Source organism: Poecile atricapillus, chromosome 28 (genome assembly GCF_030490865.1).
Source record: "Poecile atricapillus isolate bPoeAtr1 chromosome 28, bPoeAtr1.hap1, whole genome shotgun sequence".
In the NCBI taxonomy this organism is placed as follows: Eukaryota; Metazoa; Chordata; class Aves; order Passeriformes; family Paridae; genus Poecile; species Poecile atricapillus.
Window position 1 is genome coordinate 5647304 of NC_081276.1, and position 18000 is coordinate 5665303.

At 43.4% G+C, this 18000-nt stretch overlaps 1 protein-coding gene across 4 annotated transcripts in view; it reads left to right on the top strand.

Annotated features, from left to right (window-relative positions):
* Nucleotides 1–15303, top strand: part of CERS4 (ceramide synthase 4) — a 59636-nt gene extending 44333 nt beyond the window's left edge. For all 4 annotated transcript variants that reach the window (XM_058858613.1, XM_058858617.1, XM_058858614.1 and 1 more), the window contains 7 exons: nt 2286–2343; nt 5034–5084; nt 8862–8954; nt 9566–9694; nt 9920–10026; nt 10432–10588; nt 13208–15303. In XM_058858613.1, the coding sequence (XP_058714596.1) occupies nt 2286–2343; nt 5034–5084; nt 8862–8954; nt 9566–9694; nt 9920–10026; nt 10432–10588; nt 13208–13399 (787 nt within the window). In that variant the 3' untranslated portion in view covers nt 13400–15303. The remainder of the gene's footprint in view (nt 1–2285; nt 2344–5033; nt 5085–8861; nt 8955–9565; nt 9695–9919; nt 10027–10431; nt 10589–13207) is intronic.
* The last annotated feature ends 2697 nt before the right edge of the window (nt 15304–18000 follow it).

Genomic DNA, 18000 nt, shown 5'->3' on the forward strand with positions numbered 1-18000 from the left:
ATTCCTTACTGGGCCCTTGTTTCTGACTTTCCCTCACTTTGTCAGATTGGCATCCTGCTTTGGCACACGTTTGAAGCTGAAAAACTCTGCTGTTTACATCTTACTGCTTTGCTGCTGCTTCAGTACCTACTAAAAAGGCATCCTTTCTGTTGCCTTTCCCATAGTTTCCTTTTGCCTCTGCAAAGAGATTCCTTCTGCTGCACCTTTTCTGCAACTAGTTTGCACACTGTTGCTTTCAAAAGCTACAGGCTGGATTGGATTCTGCTGTCATTTGACTTCAGCATCCTGAAAGTCACAAACAGCACCCTTCCATGGGGGTGGAAGCTTGTGAGCTAAGAACAAAAACTACCTTGGAAAAAGGTGTGTGGAAATTCTCCTTGTTATGTGGAGGCACAAAATAAATCTCCGGTCAGACAGATGTGAATGTCAGTCCTGGCTCAGGTTTCCACAGAAAAGGAGGATTCTCCACAGCTTGGTTAGAATTCCTTATTTACAAGAGGCTGCTCTGCTATTTGTGTAAGGAATTGGTATCTCCCAGGAAAGCCACATAGCCAAAAGAAATCATTAAATCCCTGGAGTAGTATTCATCTATCTAAAAGCGTGTATCCATAGGCTAGACATCAACTTTGAGCTCATCAGCATGTGCTCCATTTAACACTCCACCTGTAATTCAAAACTCCTGCCTAAAAACCCTAATTCAAAAAGAAGAAAAGGATGTGTATTATTTATTTATAGCATTCCATATAGTTACAAATATTTACAGAAACAGTGAAAAAGGAGTTGTAAAGCAACATGTTTATTCTACCTCCATTTGGATGAAAAGCCAGTTCTCCCTGCACTCTGATGACTTGTAGTAAATAGTAACGGTAAATAGGAGACAGTAAATCCTTTTCTGCCTCAGCCCACTGAGGATGGTGTCCTTCCATCTGCTCTCTGTCACCATGTGCAGTCTGTAGACAGAATGTCTCTGATGTGACATAGCAGCTTTGTAGAGTTTATTATTGGAATTCCTGGGGGTTTCATTGACAGGTGGAGTCTCTCAATATGCAGTTACATCTGAATTGTTATGGAGATTTTTGAAAATTAAAGTACTGGTTTAGACAGTTTTACTCCTTCGAATATTTCCTGTGGTTTGTTTATTAATAACTTGTTTATTCTGTTGGGATGAAAGTTCCCCTCATTCCTTACTACCAATATGAATGTTTCGGTAACCTGCCTCTGTCCACTGAACTGGGCAGTTTGTATGTACTTCTATGTGGGTTTAATGTTGGTAAATTGTAGCGTTGGGTGGAGGTGGTCAGGTGACACTACCTGCCCAAAAGCGCCTCCAGAGAGGAAAGTGTCTGGGCAGGCCACAATCACACTCGTGCACACACACAGACATGCCACAGATAGCTGAGCGATGACAGAGAGCCAGGAAGGGTCTTTGCATGGAGTCCCAGTGGGGTTTATTGTAACCACACACTAAAAGCATTCAGGAACAAAAACAAGAGCGCTCAAGGGTTGAGGAATATATATGGGCTGGAGGGGGTGGATCCAAGGGTCAGGGTCCAATAGGAACAGGATAAAGTGCTGCATAGGTGGGGTCAGGGAGAACCAGTGGGATAGCAGAGGTGGAGGATTGCAGCAAACTGGGGCCAATGGGGAAGCAGGGAAGGAAGAACTTTCTGGGGAAAGAACATATGAGGTAAAAAGGGGAGGGACAGCCCACAGGCCAACTGGGTACATACAACTGGGGTACAGTAACATGGTGGTGCAAAGAACTATGGGAAAAGCTTTTTCCTACAATCTTAATGTGGGGGAAACCTTCCTTTTATGCTCTAAGTTCACATCTTAGAGGCCTCCTTCCACACCATCACTGTCTTTGGCTCCAGAGCCTCCACAGTAAATCATTACTGTCTCCTCACTGGGCCAAATGTGACAGTAATTAGTTACTGTACATGATAACAGATTTATCAGGCTGGATCTCTAAAGGCCTAGGAGAGAGATTGGCATTGTTTCATTTTAACAAATGCATCTGCTACTGCTGGGAAGTTTTGGGATTATTCTCTTTGGGATTTTAGTCAGCAAGATTCTTGTGTCTTCTGCTCTCATCTACAGCAAAGGAATTGCTCTTTGTGAAGTCAATGAAATGTGCTGTTATTGTTTTGGTCAAATCTTGAATATACTAACATGTATCTTTGCCTTAAGGGTGTTATTCTTTGAATTAGTGTGAGGATTCACAGATTTGCAGCTCAGGGGTTAATGAACGGGATTCTAATGCCCTTTGTTTTGTTTGTTTATAGCTGGAGATTTACATTTTACATCGTTTCTTTCTTCACTGGACTCGCTGTCCTGTACGATGTGAGTACACACGCAGTCACCTGCTGTTCTACCCAGCCAGTGCCTGCAAGAATGGCAGAGTTTGTTGTTGAACATGCCTTTTCAGATCTTCTTCTAGTGGTTTTCCATACAGGTTGGTGTGTATCCCCTGCATAGCACACTTAGGAGACCAGACATACTGGACCATGCATATTTTAAGGACTCCAGAACCAAGATGTTTCCTCTTATTCTGGCAAAGGAAAAGGCATTTCGGATTGTGTAAAAGTAAATTTCTAAAGGTTAGGAGATAGAACACTTACCTAACCTGGAAGCTGCAGGGCTTGTTTGTGTGTTGTATCCAATACCTCTTTAAGGTAAAGAAACTGGGCTTCCTTTGGAGCACAGACTGCAGTTTAATAATTTTATCTGCTAATTTTCTTTTCCTTACCCAGGGTGTGATTGGTTCAGGCTCAGGGCTCGGCCTTTTCTCCAATCTGATAAATAGTGAGTTCTCTTGATACAGTTTGAACTGCCAAACCAGGCAGAAATGGTCATAGGAGCCATGGGCGTGCTCTAGTTCCTGAGCTGTGGTGACTGAGCTGGGACTAGGGGCACTGGCCATCTGTTGCCTCTGTTTTAAAGGTTCCGCTGACTGTTCAGCTGTGTCTGGTTCCCTAGGTGAGCTTTGCAAAGTCATCTGGTACCATCTGATGAGTTAAGTGATTGAAAATGTGCACATCCCAAGGCAGGAGGCACAAACTCTCCTTGTGACCTCTCATTGTAACAACTTTTGAACTTACACAGACTTTCAAGTCAGATTTTAAAGTACTCAAAAGTATGACAATTATAGGATGAGCTGGCTGAGGAGTGAAGGTATCTAGATCCCAGCTTCAGTGTTCTGTGGATTTGTACATCAAAACAGAATGACAGAAGGCTGTTCTTTGAGACCAGCTATTGAAATTTAGTCTGAATTAGCATTGTACAAGAGCCCTGTGGCAACAAGGGACAAAATCATATTCTTCAGCATGTTTTCTGTCCATTATATGGATGAAATACCATTTTCACTTTTTGTGACTCATGTCTTTATTCAACACACATCTTACAATTTTCACAAAAAAGGGAGACATCCATCCTACAGACAGCACCTCTAGATCCTGTAGCAAATATATTATTCTGTTACCTAAATTGCACTAAAATGACTACTTTAAAAAGAAGGATAAAGAACTAACATGCATAGCATATATACATGTGAGATTTCCTGACTTTCACATACTTACTTTGTAACCTGAGTAGCTTTATAACTTGCATTTGTTTTTGTGAAACTAATTTTTTTAGGAAAAAAGCAAATGTTTAAATTCTGTATTAATAGTTTTGGACTGATAGCAAAAATCTCTACCTGTGAGTCAGTGAAACAGCCTGTAACAAAGGAAAGTTATCTTCCAATAGGCCACCAGAAATCAGCTGTATTTGCTGAGAGTAGAGGAATGATGAAATTCAAGGATCTGGAGTTCCTTTCTACCTTAGATAATTGTTTAGCTTAGATAGATTTTCATAGTTTTTGCTTTATTTTTTCTGGTTCTATATCATACATCTCTCCTAGTTCTGCACATGTAGTTGCTGTAAATTCTACTCCCCACCTCACTCCCAGTTAGCAGGGACTGTGTCTGTTCCAAGTTACCACTGCAGCTAAAACCACTGCCTCCTGCTTCCCCTCTGTATCACCACAAACCAGCAGTGGTCAGTGAGAAGAAATGCCTCAGCTCTGATACCTGAAACCCTCTAGAACTTAGAGAAAATTACCCTCGTGGGTGTGAGGCATTGCTGTGTTCTGTGAGCTCTGACCCAGTCTGGGCACAGCTCTGGGCAGAGCATGCTCTATGCAGGGAGGACTCTTGGGGACTTTAGTTGCCATGTTTCTATGAAAGTTTCAAAACTGCCAAGTTCTAAACTACAACTTTTCTATTGAACAGAGTAGGATCTTTTCAGAGGTTCGTTACTTAAACTGCAGCATAACCTTCACTGTTAGAGGAAAAACCACATACCTTACACACCAGTTTTCAGCCTTCCATCCACATTTAAGTGTTATTGTCTAAATCACAGATATTCCTAATTAAATACTTGTAAGATTATTTTTAAATGCTCGAAACATCAACATCAAGCTTGTAGAAAACTGCAGAAAGTTGGGAGAGATCTTCTCTGAGCTGTTTTATTTGGGACAGCTAAATAGTGTGTGATATTTTAGGCAAATAGCCAAAATTTGGAAATGTCACAAGCAGATGCAAGTCCTTGTAGTGGAAATCTCTTGACAGTTGGATTCCAGACAGTGAGACCAGCTCTGCCTGTAATAAAACACAGCAAAGTCTATAGCAGTAACTAAAGGAATTAGACAATTGATAAGGAAAGAACTCCTCTGATATTTGTCACCCTGAAAATTAAGCCTTCTGATAATGTTTTCATAGTTTTAGTTACTTTCCCAGAAAGTCCTGTAAACATAAGTTGTTTATCACATTCCTTCTAAGAAACATCTTTTGATGGACATTTCGCATGACCAGTGTGCTTGGGAAGGTGGTAACTTAATTATCCAATCCCTGGTCATTGTTGAGAATCTATAAATACTGGAATCAGAGAATAAAGTGACAGGTTTTTGTTCTGACACTGAGAGTGGTCATGTGAATCATTTTGTGTCCTTTAGCGATAGATATTCTCACATACATGTTGCATTTTTGTTGCAGAAGCCTTGGCTTTGGGACCACCGAGAGTGCTGGACAGGATATCCACAACAGGTGAGTCACACAAGAAGAAAAATTTGTTAAAAATCTTGTATTGTGTTTCTGTATTTTTTGAAAATCAGATTATATTAGTGACAATAAGAGGACACTGAATTAAATTCAGACACAGAAGACATATGAATTCAAAGCCAGACACTCATCTGGAAAGAACATCTTTGTGTCTGGTATCATCTAGATGCAAGACAAGGTGAATTGGCAGAGCATTTTGTCACTACCAAGAGAAAGTGAAGTCTTATGTTTCAGGGTTTTTTGTCTGACAGTCAAAGCTAGAGCAAGACCCCTTGACTGTATGTGGAGGTTGCAAACCCATAAAGGGAAAAGTAATGCCCAATTCTAAGAGTGTGAGCCACAGGAAATGTAATGGGACAAATGACTAGAGTGAGGCAATGCCTTTCAAGACAAGTCTCTGAACAATCCAGTATTGCTCGAAGGCAAAAATTTTAGGGGCAAATCTGTAGTCTTATGTAAAAATTAAACCATACAAACAAGTGGGGTTTGAATAGGAACGTAAGACTGAAGGTATCACTTGGGTCCTCTGTCTCCTGCTCTGTACACTTGCAGAATGTGTCTTACATCGACAAGAGGGGAGAGAAAATACAGCAGAAGGCTCATGGGTTGAGATAAGGACAGGGAGAGAGTACTCCCTGGTTACACAGGCAAAACAGTCTTGACTTGGGGAAATATTAATTTACTGTTAATCAAATAAAAGTAGTTCAATAAGAAATAAACCCAAATCTTACAAACACCTTCCCACACCCCTCCCTTCTTTCTGGGCTTAACTTGACTCCAACATTCTCCACCTCCTCTGCTGCAGTGGTGCTGCGGGATGTGGAATGGGGGTTGTGGTCAGTTCATCACACCTTGTCTCTGCTGCTCCTTCTTCCTGCTCCAGCTCTTCCCCTGCTCTGGCAGCAAGGTTCTCCAGTGAGAGACAGCTCTCCATGAACCTCTCCACTGTGGGACCTTTCCACAGGATGCAGTCCGTTAGGAATGGACTGCCCCATCATGGTCCACCACAGGTGCTGCCAGGAGCCTGCCCCAGCACAGGGTCTCCACAGGCTCAGAGCTTCCTTAGGCCACATCCCCCTTCTCTAGTCAGGGGTCCTCCAGGGACTGCAGGTGGATTTCTGCTCCCTGTGGACCTCCATGGGCTGCAGGGGCACAGCCTGTATCACCATGGGCAGCTGGGAAATCTCTGCTCCAGCACCAGGAGCTCCTCCTCCTCCTGCACTGACCTGAGGGTCTACAGAGTTGTATCTCATACTCTCAGTCCTCTCTCCACACCGCTCTTACCCAGCAGTTTTTTTCCATTCTTAAATACATTGTCCTCAAGGTGCTGACACTATCGCTCATGGAGCCAGTGGCAGATCCATTTTGGAGGTGTCTGGAACTGGCTCTGTTGGACAGGGGGCAGCTTCTGGCATCTCACAGAAGCCACCCCTGCCTCCACCCTGCTACCAAAACCTTTCCTTGTATATCCAACACACACCCATTTTCCAACATTTGTAACAACCAGAAAAGACCAAAACCAGGGCTGGTCGTGTCTCGCTGGCAAAGAGCAAGGCAAGGACAAACCTGTGTATTAGCAGGAACAACAAATGTATTAAATACAATTTCTACTAAACAAACCATGCCTTGTGCTACAGACAATGACAAAAGAAATACCAGTTGTCCCAGACAGTCAGTGTTTGGGGGGAAAAAAATAGCTTCTGATCCAGAGCTCCTGTTTGGATAACCTGGAGTGTGACCAGCACATACCAGCTAGGGAGATGTTCATATCCTCCCTGGAAGCCCCAGGGCATCCAGCTGTGTTTCCTTTTGTGGCCAGTTGCTGGTGCTACAAAGGAAAACAGACTAAAATTTATGAAGGCCATAAATAACCAGTTGGTATTTGGGAGCACAATACTTCATGTTCCTTTGGAAATGGTCGCAAAGCCCCTTTAGTCATAGTAATTATTCATCAAATAGATTTAGGTTTAAGATCATATTTTGCTACAACAGCAAAAATTGCTTGTTAAATAACAAGATCTTGCTGAGTGGGTCTAAGCTTTCAGTTTCTCAGCTGTAAAAGCCCAGATAATTTACCCAAAATAATGTGAATTACATTTCCTGCTGCGGTTGGATTTTCCCCCAATTTGATTAAACTGGAAAATCTGTGACAGATTCACAGAATCTGTGAATCAAGCCTAAAAAGGGAATGATTTATTCAGCTACTCTTTTTCCACAATAATGAATTGGTTTAATTGTAGTTTTTAAAACTCTGTACTGTCTGCTCAGAAATCTGAATAGTGCTGAAGAAATCTTAAAATTATTCAGGATCTTCATGGTGGCTCCCTAAATGTTTGACATGGTATGGTAAAGTGGAATTCCCCCTGCTGTTTGGTTTCATCTTGGCACAGATGACATTTAGTAAGTGAGTGTGTTATTCAGTTGAAATATTTTTCCCCTATAGCTGCAGGAGCCAGCTTTATTGATTTGGTTGTTGTATTGGGTTGTCACAGCCTGATTTTGGTATCAGGAGGCTACAGAGGTGGCTTTTGTAAGAAGTTGCCTGAATTTTCCTCCATGTCCAGCAGAGCCAGTCCCTGGTGGCTTCAAGGTTGAATGTGCTGCTGGCCAAGGCTGGGCCAATTAGAAATAGTGGTAAGACCTCTGTGTTAACAGATTTAAAAAGAAAGAAAAAATATGAAAAGGTATTGCACAGTTGTATTTGTAGCCACAGAAGAGCAGGCTGAGAACATGGGAGAGGAGCAACTCTGCAGACACCAAGGTCAGTGAAGGAGGAGGAGCAGGAGGCGCTCCAGACACTGGAGCTGAGATTCCTCTGGAGCCGTGGTGATGACCATGGTGAAGCAACTGTGCCCCTGCAGCCCCTGGGGATCCATGTGGGATGCAGAGATCCACCCACAGCCCGTGGGGATCCACAGGGGATGCAGAGATCCATCCACAGCCCGTGGGGATCCACAGGGGATGCAGAGATCCACCCACAGCCCGTGGGGATCCATGGGGGATGCAAAGATCCATGCACAGCCCATGGGGATCCACAGGGGATGCAGAGATCGACCCACAGCCCATGGAGGAGGTTTCCACACCAGAGTAGGGGGGTGCCTGGGAGGGAGGCTGTGACTCCGTGGGAGACCCATGGAGAGAGGAGTCCTGCTTGTGTGCTGGAGCAGCCTGTCCTTGAAGGACTGCACCCCATGGAAGAGTGACCCACACTGCAGCAGTTTGTTTTCCATGGGATGAACTTATATTTTGCCAGTTCACAAAGAGCTGTTGCCTGGGATGGGCTTACATTGGAGAAGTTCATGAAGAACTGTGAGGAGGGACCCCACAGTGCAGCAGGGAAACCCATTACTCTCCCTGAGCAGCAGGAGAAGCCATGGGTGATGAACTGACCATAACCTAACTGAGGTTGAGCTGGGAAGGAGGGAGGGGCAGGGGAGAAGGTGTTTCTAAGGGTTTATTTCATTTCCCATGATTGTGCTCTGATTTTGTTAGCAATGAACTTAATTCATATATCTAATCAGAATCTGTTTTGCCCATGACTGAGCAACCTGTCCCAGTCCTTATCCCAACTCATGAACCCTTTGTTATATTTTCTGTTCTCTGTCCAGCTGTGCAGGGGAGTGACAGAGCAGCTTTGGTGGCTGCCTGGCATCCAGTCAGCATCAACCCACTAGTTGTCTTTTGCCTTGAAAGGAGTTCCCACTTGCAGTCCTTGCACTAATTTATCTGATGGGTATTTCCCTGTCTCTGCCTCTCTCACAGCCTCTCCAGCCCTCTCTGTTCTGGTACTACATGCTGGAGCTCTCCTTCTACTGGTCACTGGTCTTCACCTTGCCCTTCGACGTCAAGAGGAAGGTGAGTGGCAGTCTCAGGAAGAATCAAGTGCAAACAGGATACAAGCTGAACACTTAGAGTGATCTCTAAGAGCATATGTATAGTGCTAGTCAAGGTTTTGTGTGACTCGCTCCTTGCTCATTCACAGGAATTTTTATTCCCAGTCACTAACTTTCTCTACTCTGGGAAGTGAATTATACCAACCCTGACTTAGAAAGGTGCAAAGTACTGCAGAATTCTCAATCCAAATACAAAAACTGTTCTTCTGTAACTCTTCTAGGCTGCTTCCTAGAGACAGGAAAAGAGGTGGTTCTCTGCCAGTAAAGCTGCTTGTGTTCCTGGTGCCAGTGTCCCAACAGACAGGATGCAGCATTAGACCATGGCTGGTGGAGGAAAAGAATGTTCTTTGTTGTGAGATCCTCAGTTTACACCATGAGCTCTTCATTCCTGGGTGTCTTGGTTGCCTACATTTCTAGAATGCATTTGGTAAAAGAATTACATGGGTAAGATTTTGTAGTGAGAGGTTTCTTAGTCACTAGATAGAGAGATACCATCACCTGCAGGAACCATGTTTGGACTAGGGCAGGAGGTGCATTATGTATTTTATTCTCTGTTTTTCCCCTTCTCATCAGGATTTCAAGGAGCAGATAGTCCATCATGCTGCAACCATCTTCCTGATCAGTTTTTCATACTGTGCCAACTACATCCGCATTGGGACACTGGTGATGGTGATTCATGATGCTTCTGATTGCTTTCTAGAGGTGAGCCAGGTAGAGCCTAATCAGCAATGGTGCTCTTCAGTCACAGACTGTCCTTCTATCTAACACAACATGGGCCAAGCACTGGGGTATTCCACAGATCCAGCCGAGAGCTGGGCAGAGCTGTGGTTACCTGCATGCAGGTTGTGTCATACCTGTCTCATTAACCCCCTGGAGTGTGTGCAGATGCTGTCTTGGCTGCTGTTTCATTGTTTTTTCTTCTTCCAGCCAACTAAGATATTCAATTACATGAAGTGGAAAAAAACTTGTGACAGCCTCTTTATGATCTTCTCAGCTGTTTTCCTGATCAGCCGCCTGCTCATTTACCCCTACACGTGAGTCTGCTACAGTGAGGAGACATAGAAAAGCAGCCTTCTGAGAGACAGGACGATTAGCTGGGTGCTGCAGCCTTTGTTTTTTGGTTGTGGAGCATGTGTTCCTGCTCTTTGCACAGGCTGAAGTGCCATATTGCTGTTGCACCTGCCTTGGGGTGAACCGGGGTGCTCTGCCTTGGAGTTTATAGAGCAGACCTGAAGCCCTGCAAGTTGCTGCAGAGGAGGAGCCCTGGCCCAGTGGCTCCATCCTGTGCACTTTGGGTGGGGAACTGATAGCTGACATGTGATAGGCAAAGATGGAAGGGCTGATGTGAAACTTCCTCTGTGACTACAAATTTCTGGGGCTTAATTGTGGCCCTGTTAACAAGATGCTTTCCCTCCACTGCAATCTCCTCTGTTTTGCAGAGTGCTTTATAACACCTACTATTACTCAATGGAGATATTCCAACCCTTCTTTGGATACTACTTTGTGAATGTTCTCCTGATAATTCTACAGCTGCTCCATGTCTTCTGGTCGTGCCTAATTATTCACATGGTCTACAAGTTCATCCTCCAGGGCACGGTATGCATCAGTTTGTAGTATCCTTTACATCACACAGGGAGGGAGGGCCCACCTAGACTGCTTGACAATACAGGGGTCCTTCTGGCATGGGTTCCTTACTGTTCTAGTGAAAGTATACATGTATTATGTTACCAACAGAGAGGTGGAAGGAAACTCAGTAATACTAGGGAAGGTTGACCAAAAAAATTTTTATGAGTCACTACAATATTGGATCTACTTCTGATGCTTATATTCAACAATTGGATGGATTGGACTCCAGGAGACATGTCTGTGAACAAAGCCAGTGACATCTGAGTAAAAATCCCAACACTTTGTGCAGTGTGATTTGCATTTGTAATAAGTCAAGAAATGAAGGAAGGAAAAATTGTCATGATTGGTGAGGTCAGTGCTGAAGTGTTTCCCTTATTGTACAGAATTTTCAATTACAATTGTGTCACGGTGCTGTAGATTTCACACAGTAGGTATTTATGTCTAAACCAGCTGCCTGGGCTCTTCTTGCAGCAGTGGAGGGCAACAGGTGTGCCCAAATTATGATCCATTCCATACTGCACCTGGCAGTGCTGCTCAACAGGCACAGAGCACCCAGAGATGAGTGTCTGAGCTCCAGCTGTATAAACTGAAATGAAATGCATCCCACATCCCACTCTTTCTGGCCTGTAGTATTTGCTATGAGACCAAACTGCTGCTCAGCATGAAATTCTTCCCAAAATCAAAGCCATGACTGGCCACATGCCAAGGACACAGTCCAAAGGTGACCAGTCAGTGCCTCATGGGAACTGACCTCAGAACCCAGGATGATTTGTTTATTAGTATCCAGCTGAGGAATTCTGTGTTACAAGAGCTGAGAGCAAGCATTAAAGGCTCCTCTTTATCTGTATTGTTCCTATTTAGTTTATCTGCCTTCTCTTAAGGTAGCACAGAGCAAATTACTTGCAGATCAGGAAACAGGGCCGGAAATGAGGACACAACTGAAGACAGACTTTTATTGTTTTCCTAGTTTTTGTGTGGGCTGAACTACCACTGCAGTTACTGTAGTGTATTATTAGAAAGAAAAGAACCATCAGGAAGGAAAATCCTGAAGTATATCCAGAATTTTTCCTATTTTATCTAAAATCAATTTGCCAAATTTGATATAAAAGTATATTTGAGAAATTTCTGGACTGAGCAGTAAAAATCAAAAAAGAATTGTCTTAAACAGATCTGTTTCAATTACATTAGTGTTTAGTAGCCCAAAGCAGTATCAGCAAGAATACAGGACATTCTGTCTTTGAGAGCCATGAAACTCCTGCTGTAATCAGTTCATGTTGTTCTTGCTGGCCTTTCTGGTCTCCACAGTTTTCCCCTCTGGCTACAGGATAATCTTTACCACGTTCTCACATGATGTTCCCTTAATCTCAAGTAATTAGAAGTCAGGCTTGATCCTGAAGTACAAGTTTTATTCCCTTGTAGTGGGAGCAGCTTTATAGTTCCTTTGGGAATCTTGCCAGATGTAAGGCCTCAGCCACATTCTCTGGCTATAAGTGGATATATTTAGAAATATTGACTACAATTTGTCCTTATGCTGCAGATCCCAACTCCTGCCTATTTCCTGATCTGTAAGTTCCAGACTGATCTGGGGTGCAGGCTGTTCACAGCAGATAGCATTTCCCACCCACATTGTCTTTGGAGGCAGATTGAATTCAGTGCAAGTTTAGACTTAAACAAATCCTGTCTGCATCTGGTTGTAGTGATCTCTGGAAAGAGCCCAAATAAAGTTCTCAGTATGATCTGGAAGATCTCAAGAAGAATGGACAGCCATAAATAGAGACGGAATTTCTGGGCAGCACCTGATTTGCCCCGAGCAGTTTCTAAAGTTCAGATTTCAGAAGGGGTTTGCAGCTTCCCCTCTTTCCAACAAGGAGTGTGACACTGAATTTGTCCCCAGTATTGGCATCTTATATGGCAGAGTAAAGACAGCCTGAGAAGCCTGGAAGTGCTAAGCTGCTTTTTCTAAACTGTTGTTTTATCCTATTATTTCTTTCTTGCCTTCCTTTTAAGGCAGTTAATTAAATACAGAAGTGGATTGCAGGTGTCTCAGTCAATAAACAGCAAGAGGAAAAGCCTGACCATAAAACTGAATGTAGTCAGAGTGGAGTGGCTTTTTGTTGAGCCTTTGGGAAGCATGTGTTTCCAGCCTGTCCCAAGCAGTGTTGTCAGCCTGCAGCCACCCAGGCCATGTAGGCAGAAGTTAGCTCCTTGACCCTTTTGGAATGTGGAAAAGAGCTTGATTAACTGTCTCCCCCATCTTTGTCCCACATGCTGATGACCAGGGCAGCAATGTGGATCTCCTCAGGTTTAGTTGTCCTCAGTCCTGGGCATTTGTGGTTCTGTTCTGCTTCAGGAATTAGTCTCTAACTCTTAGTGTGTATCAGGATCAGAGATGAGATTGCAGCGAGACTGAAATCAGAGGCAGGGAGAATCTGTTCCCATGGGTAATGTAAAAGCTGAGGGGACAGAGCAGGACTTTGCTGAGGGTGAGTAGCTGAGGCAGCAGGTGCATGATCAACCTGTGGCTCAGCCATCACTGCTGCTTGTGCAACTGCTGTGTTTTTCTGGCTTCTCACTTACCTGTTTTTGTAGATGGAAAAGGACATGAGAAGTGACACAGAAGAAAGTGACAAGGATGAAGAAAGAGATAAAATAGGAGAAAAGGAGAAAAATGGTATCATGTATTTCAGCAACGTCACAGGCAATGGTTACATCCAGAGGAATGGGTCTGAGCCTCTGGACAACAGAGCCCAGCTTGCCAACGGCCATGCCAAGGAAAGATAGCTGCTGTCCATGTGCTGCTGGTCTGGCCTCCAGTGAACCCAGACCACCATCTGTAGAAACAGTCTTGCTCACTGTGTAGATAAGTTGGAGTGCAATTGCAGTATTGTAGCTGAATTCCTGCTTCCCATAAAATGAAGTGTTTATAGTCAGTGATATTTGAAGGAAGATCTTTGTCTTCCTTCAGTAAAAGCTTACTATAGGTTATATAGCCTCAAAACAGATAGCAAGGGATCAAAGTGGTTTGACTTGTATTAAGACTGTACCATAATTGTCAAATGTATTAATCTTGAAAAATGCTTTTAAAATAAAAAGGTGGATAAACTCTGGCAGTGTTAAGTTTTACCCACCTAATGTTTGATAGGAATCTGTTTAGCCTGGATCACCCTCTGGAGAACCTAGCCTATTGCCAGTAATTATTATGGCTGACAAGTGACAAATCTTACAACTGGGATACCTCTTCTGAGGAAACAGGTGCCCTGTATACACTTACAAAATTAGAACTGAGCATAGTGAAATGAAAGCTTTGGAAAGGCATAAGATAAAACATGTTTTTCTCAAAGGAGTAGAATATTACTGGTCTTTGAGCCAGTAACCAGTTTTGTAATGGTATGGATCTCAGTCCCTACTATTGCCCCTAAGGAGGGAACTCTAAAGCCCAGGCTGGAGGAGTACCCACCCAAATCACATTGGAAGAGCTAAAATATCCAGACAGCTGTTTCTCAGCTGTCAGGTAATCCTCTAAACCTATCTTGGAAGGAAGTAGTCAGGAGAAGGGAGGTGACAAGGAACTGTGTAGTCTAGCAGACAGCACTGATTAAAGGGCTCATGTTTTCACTTAGTGCGACTGGCACGGTGGGAAATGTTTACAGAGTCAGCTTGTGGCAAGAAGGGGATACATTTCCCCTGCTCTCAGAGGAAGAAGGGTCCAGAGAAAATCTGCTGAACCTTATGGAATAATGCTTTAGCATGGCCTTCTAACTCTAGGGCCTTAGCCTAGGTGTGTCAAGAATAGTAAGTATAATGCAGTGGTCCATGAAATCATGATGTAGTGCTGATTCAGTTTGTTTAGTTGTCATTTCTTGTACCATGTGTAGTCTTAGATTTTTGGATAGTGCAATATCTTAAAACATTTAAATTATTGTTATGTGAATTTCTGTTTTATGGGTCACTTAATCTATGAAACCAAGTATTAACAGATTCACTGTAATGAGTGCAGAGACTTAGACTGCTGAGGCCATGCAGACACTTCTCTTTATGTACCTAGTCCTAACTGGGCAGGGATGGGACATGGACCAAGGAAATGCTGTATTTGAGGAGGTGGTGCATATGTTTAAATTATAAAGCAAGTTACAGCACAGAAAGACAAGAGGATTATCATCACTCAGGTCACCTGAGATGTGACTGAGAAGCTTTGATCTGAGCTTGTGTATGCTCATCTCCTGTTTCAGTCAAAATATATATTTGGATAATTGGATTTCTAAACTGGAATTGGATAATTTCTGAAGGGAAAAAGTGGTTCCAGCATGCATGATGCCAGGGCAACATGCTGTGGGAGGAAGCTCCTGCATTGTCATTTAAATCTTGATTTGCTGAGGATAGTCCATCTCTGGATCCTTAGTTCAGCTGGTGAGAGCATGGTGTTAAATAATGCCAAGGTTGTGGGTTTGATCCCTGTATGGGCCATTCGCTTAAGAGTTGGACTTGATGATCCTTGTGGGTCCTTTCCAATGCATAATATTCTGTAATTCTGTGATAATTGGAAGTTGGAAGCACATGTTCTGTACCCTGTGAATTGAGCATATGGTCTCACCTCTCTGCAGGTGATGTGCTCAGGAGGGATAGTAATATATCATTTTGTACTACTGAATGTAAATGTTCTTTATAAATTACTTTTAAAGGTTTAATTGTCTGGTGTCTTTTCTATTTCTTGAGCCATCAGGAGGTAAACTTGGCTGGCTGCACCTTACAGGTGGATGTGTGATGAAGGAGACCCATGTGGGTGCCATTGCCAAGACGAAGATGTTGCATACACAGGACACACAGCCATACTGAGCCATGCCAGTAAAGATCTGTAGCTGCCGGGTTTGTCTCCTGCTCAGTAATACTGTGTCTGGCCCTGGAACAAGGGACAATTTGGGACACCCCTACACTAGACCTGGGGTATCCTGGTTTAGTGCAAATTTGGGAGAGAACCTCCAAATGGGGTTCCCCCAGAAAAGCAAATTCAGGTGGCCCCTCCCCCAACTGGTTCTGGAAAAAAAATATCTCCTCAGAGAGAAGTTGAAAAGACCTGTTTATTTAACAGAAATTGAATAATATTAAACAATAAAACCTCTCGCTGTTCTATGAAATTGCAAAGCCAGAAAAAATAAGTCCTTTTCACTTGGTGTAGCTCTGCTCACTCAGGTTCTTACTGGTCCCTCTGGCTCTGGAAAGTGCCGAGGCCCAGGCCCTGGTGGGCCACAGCTGTGAGCTCCCGGGATTTGGCTGGGTTTTTTTCGGTCCAGAGCAGGTTTGAACAGATCCAAGAAAAAGGAAAAAAAAAAGTCCAAGGAACTCCTCTGCCTCAGCTAGCTAAAACTAACTAAAAGCAAAAGAGAAGCTCTGTCCCGCCGTCTGTCCATGCTGCAGACACCACAGTCCAGGAGTAGGATGCAGGGGAGTGGTGTTTGTCCTCAACACAAACTGTGGCTTCTTCTTCCCCCCTTCGCTCTCAGAAGCAGTCTTAAAGGTGCAGAACTTAATATATAACATATCGCGACTGGGGATACGAGCATCACAAAGTCATCCCAGGAAATGGGGGCAGGCCAGGTTACTTGGTACTGCCAGGACAGTGACAGTACCACTGTCCAAGATAGCAACACTGGGGAGGTGCTTTGGCCTTGCAAGAGTAGGAGGAGTGAAATTAATATATTTTCTTCTTTTTTATGAGGTTTTAGAAGGCTAGGGAAGATCCCTATTGTAAAATCACACCACCTCTCCTCTGAGGAACAATATGCTTCCCAGAGTTTGCACAATGCCCTGTGGAGACAGTGTATGTTAATGCCTGCTGGATTTGATCTTCAGGGCTTTGTTGGGTCCCTGAAGATTGAGATAAGCTTGTTAGGAGGCAAATGTGGTTCTTGTGAAAGATAGTCAAGGATACAGGAGAGCTGTTGGATTTGAGCAAGACCTATTGAGTGCTGCCCTTAGGTGAGGAACTGAGTGTAACAGTGATGAGTCATTGAGGCAGATCATCTGCTGAATTTGTTTTCTTGCCATCAACTTGCTAAGGCTTGAAGGTGCATTCAGTTTCCTCCCTGCACTGCTCCACCTTCTTTCTTTATGTTTCCTCCAGGGCTGGGAAGTTTCTGAGTAGTCTGATAGTGTTTAAGAATTTAGTGTATCCATCCCCTCCTCTCTTTGTGCATGGGAGAACAGTTCTTGGAGAAAACTTGCAGCAAGTCTGTCACTTGTGTGCTGAGAAAACCAGCAGAGCTCAGATCATGGAAACACCAAATCCATTAGATGGGGGAAGGCCTTTGAGATCATCAAGTACCTGTGACTGGTCACCACTTTGTCAATCAAAGCAGAGCACTGAGTCCAGTCACTTCTTAATTACCTCCAGGGATGGGGACTCCACCACCTCCATGGGCAACCCATTCCAATGTTTAACAACCCTTTCCATGAAAAAATTCTTCTTGATATCTGTTATAAATGCAAAGGCAATTTTGGGATAAAATCAAAGAGAAATTTATTAATAAACAACATAGAAAAAAAAAAAACAGAGAGAAAAACCACAATAAAAATGATCAGCGCAGCGCCGGGTGGACAGGGATCTACACCAGAGGTATAGGTTTCCCAAGTCCACGTCTGAGCGTCCTCAGGATTGGGGTTTTATAGGATTTTTAAGTCCTCAGGCCAAAATTCCAGGCTGGTTCCATTCACCAAGTGTCCTTGATTGTCCAGTGAATGGATTTCCTGGCATAGAATAAAGACATTAACTACTGTCCGGCCAGAATCTCCTCATATGTAAAGGAGTTTCTGTGTGTGTTACAATGTTGGGTTTCTCATGGCAGGGTGGTGGAATCCGGGCTGGTGCCGATGGGTATCTCGGCCGGGTTTTCTCTTTTGTCTCCCCTGATTGCTTTCCCAACACAGGGATGTTCTGGTCTGGCGAAGTCTTTTCTTTTTGGAACTTGTCTTTTTTCACTGATTAGTTTCTGTACCCACTGGAATCTGCAGGGCGTTGCTTGGGTCCGGAGGTAGATAATTTCCCGAGCCGGTTCCATTGTTTTCTTGATGGTCCGTGTCCTGTCTGTTTGTTTGAGTTGATGGGCCAGCCTGGTTTAGTTATCTCGGGCGTTGCTGGTAATCAGCAACTTCTTGGGGAAAAACCTCGTCCTACTCTGAGGAGAGGTTTTTCTATACTTTATATTTTTTATATTCTTACAAAACATATTTGTTTTATATACACTTCGAATTTTTAATACAACAATAATTTATTACAGTCCCCCACCTAATAATTTATTACATTTAAAAATTCGTTATTTTCACATTTTCCTTTGAAGGAAAGTATTTCTTTCTTACTCTCCTTTTTATCATCTTTTTTTTAAAAACAG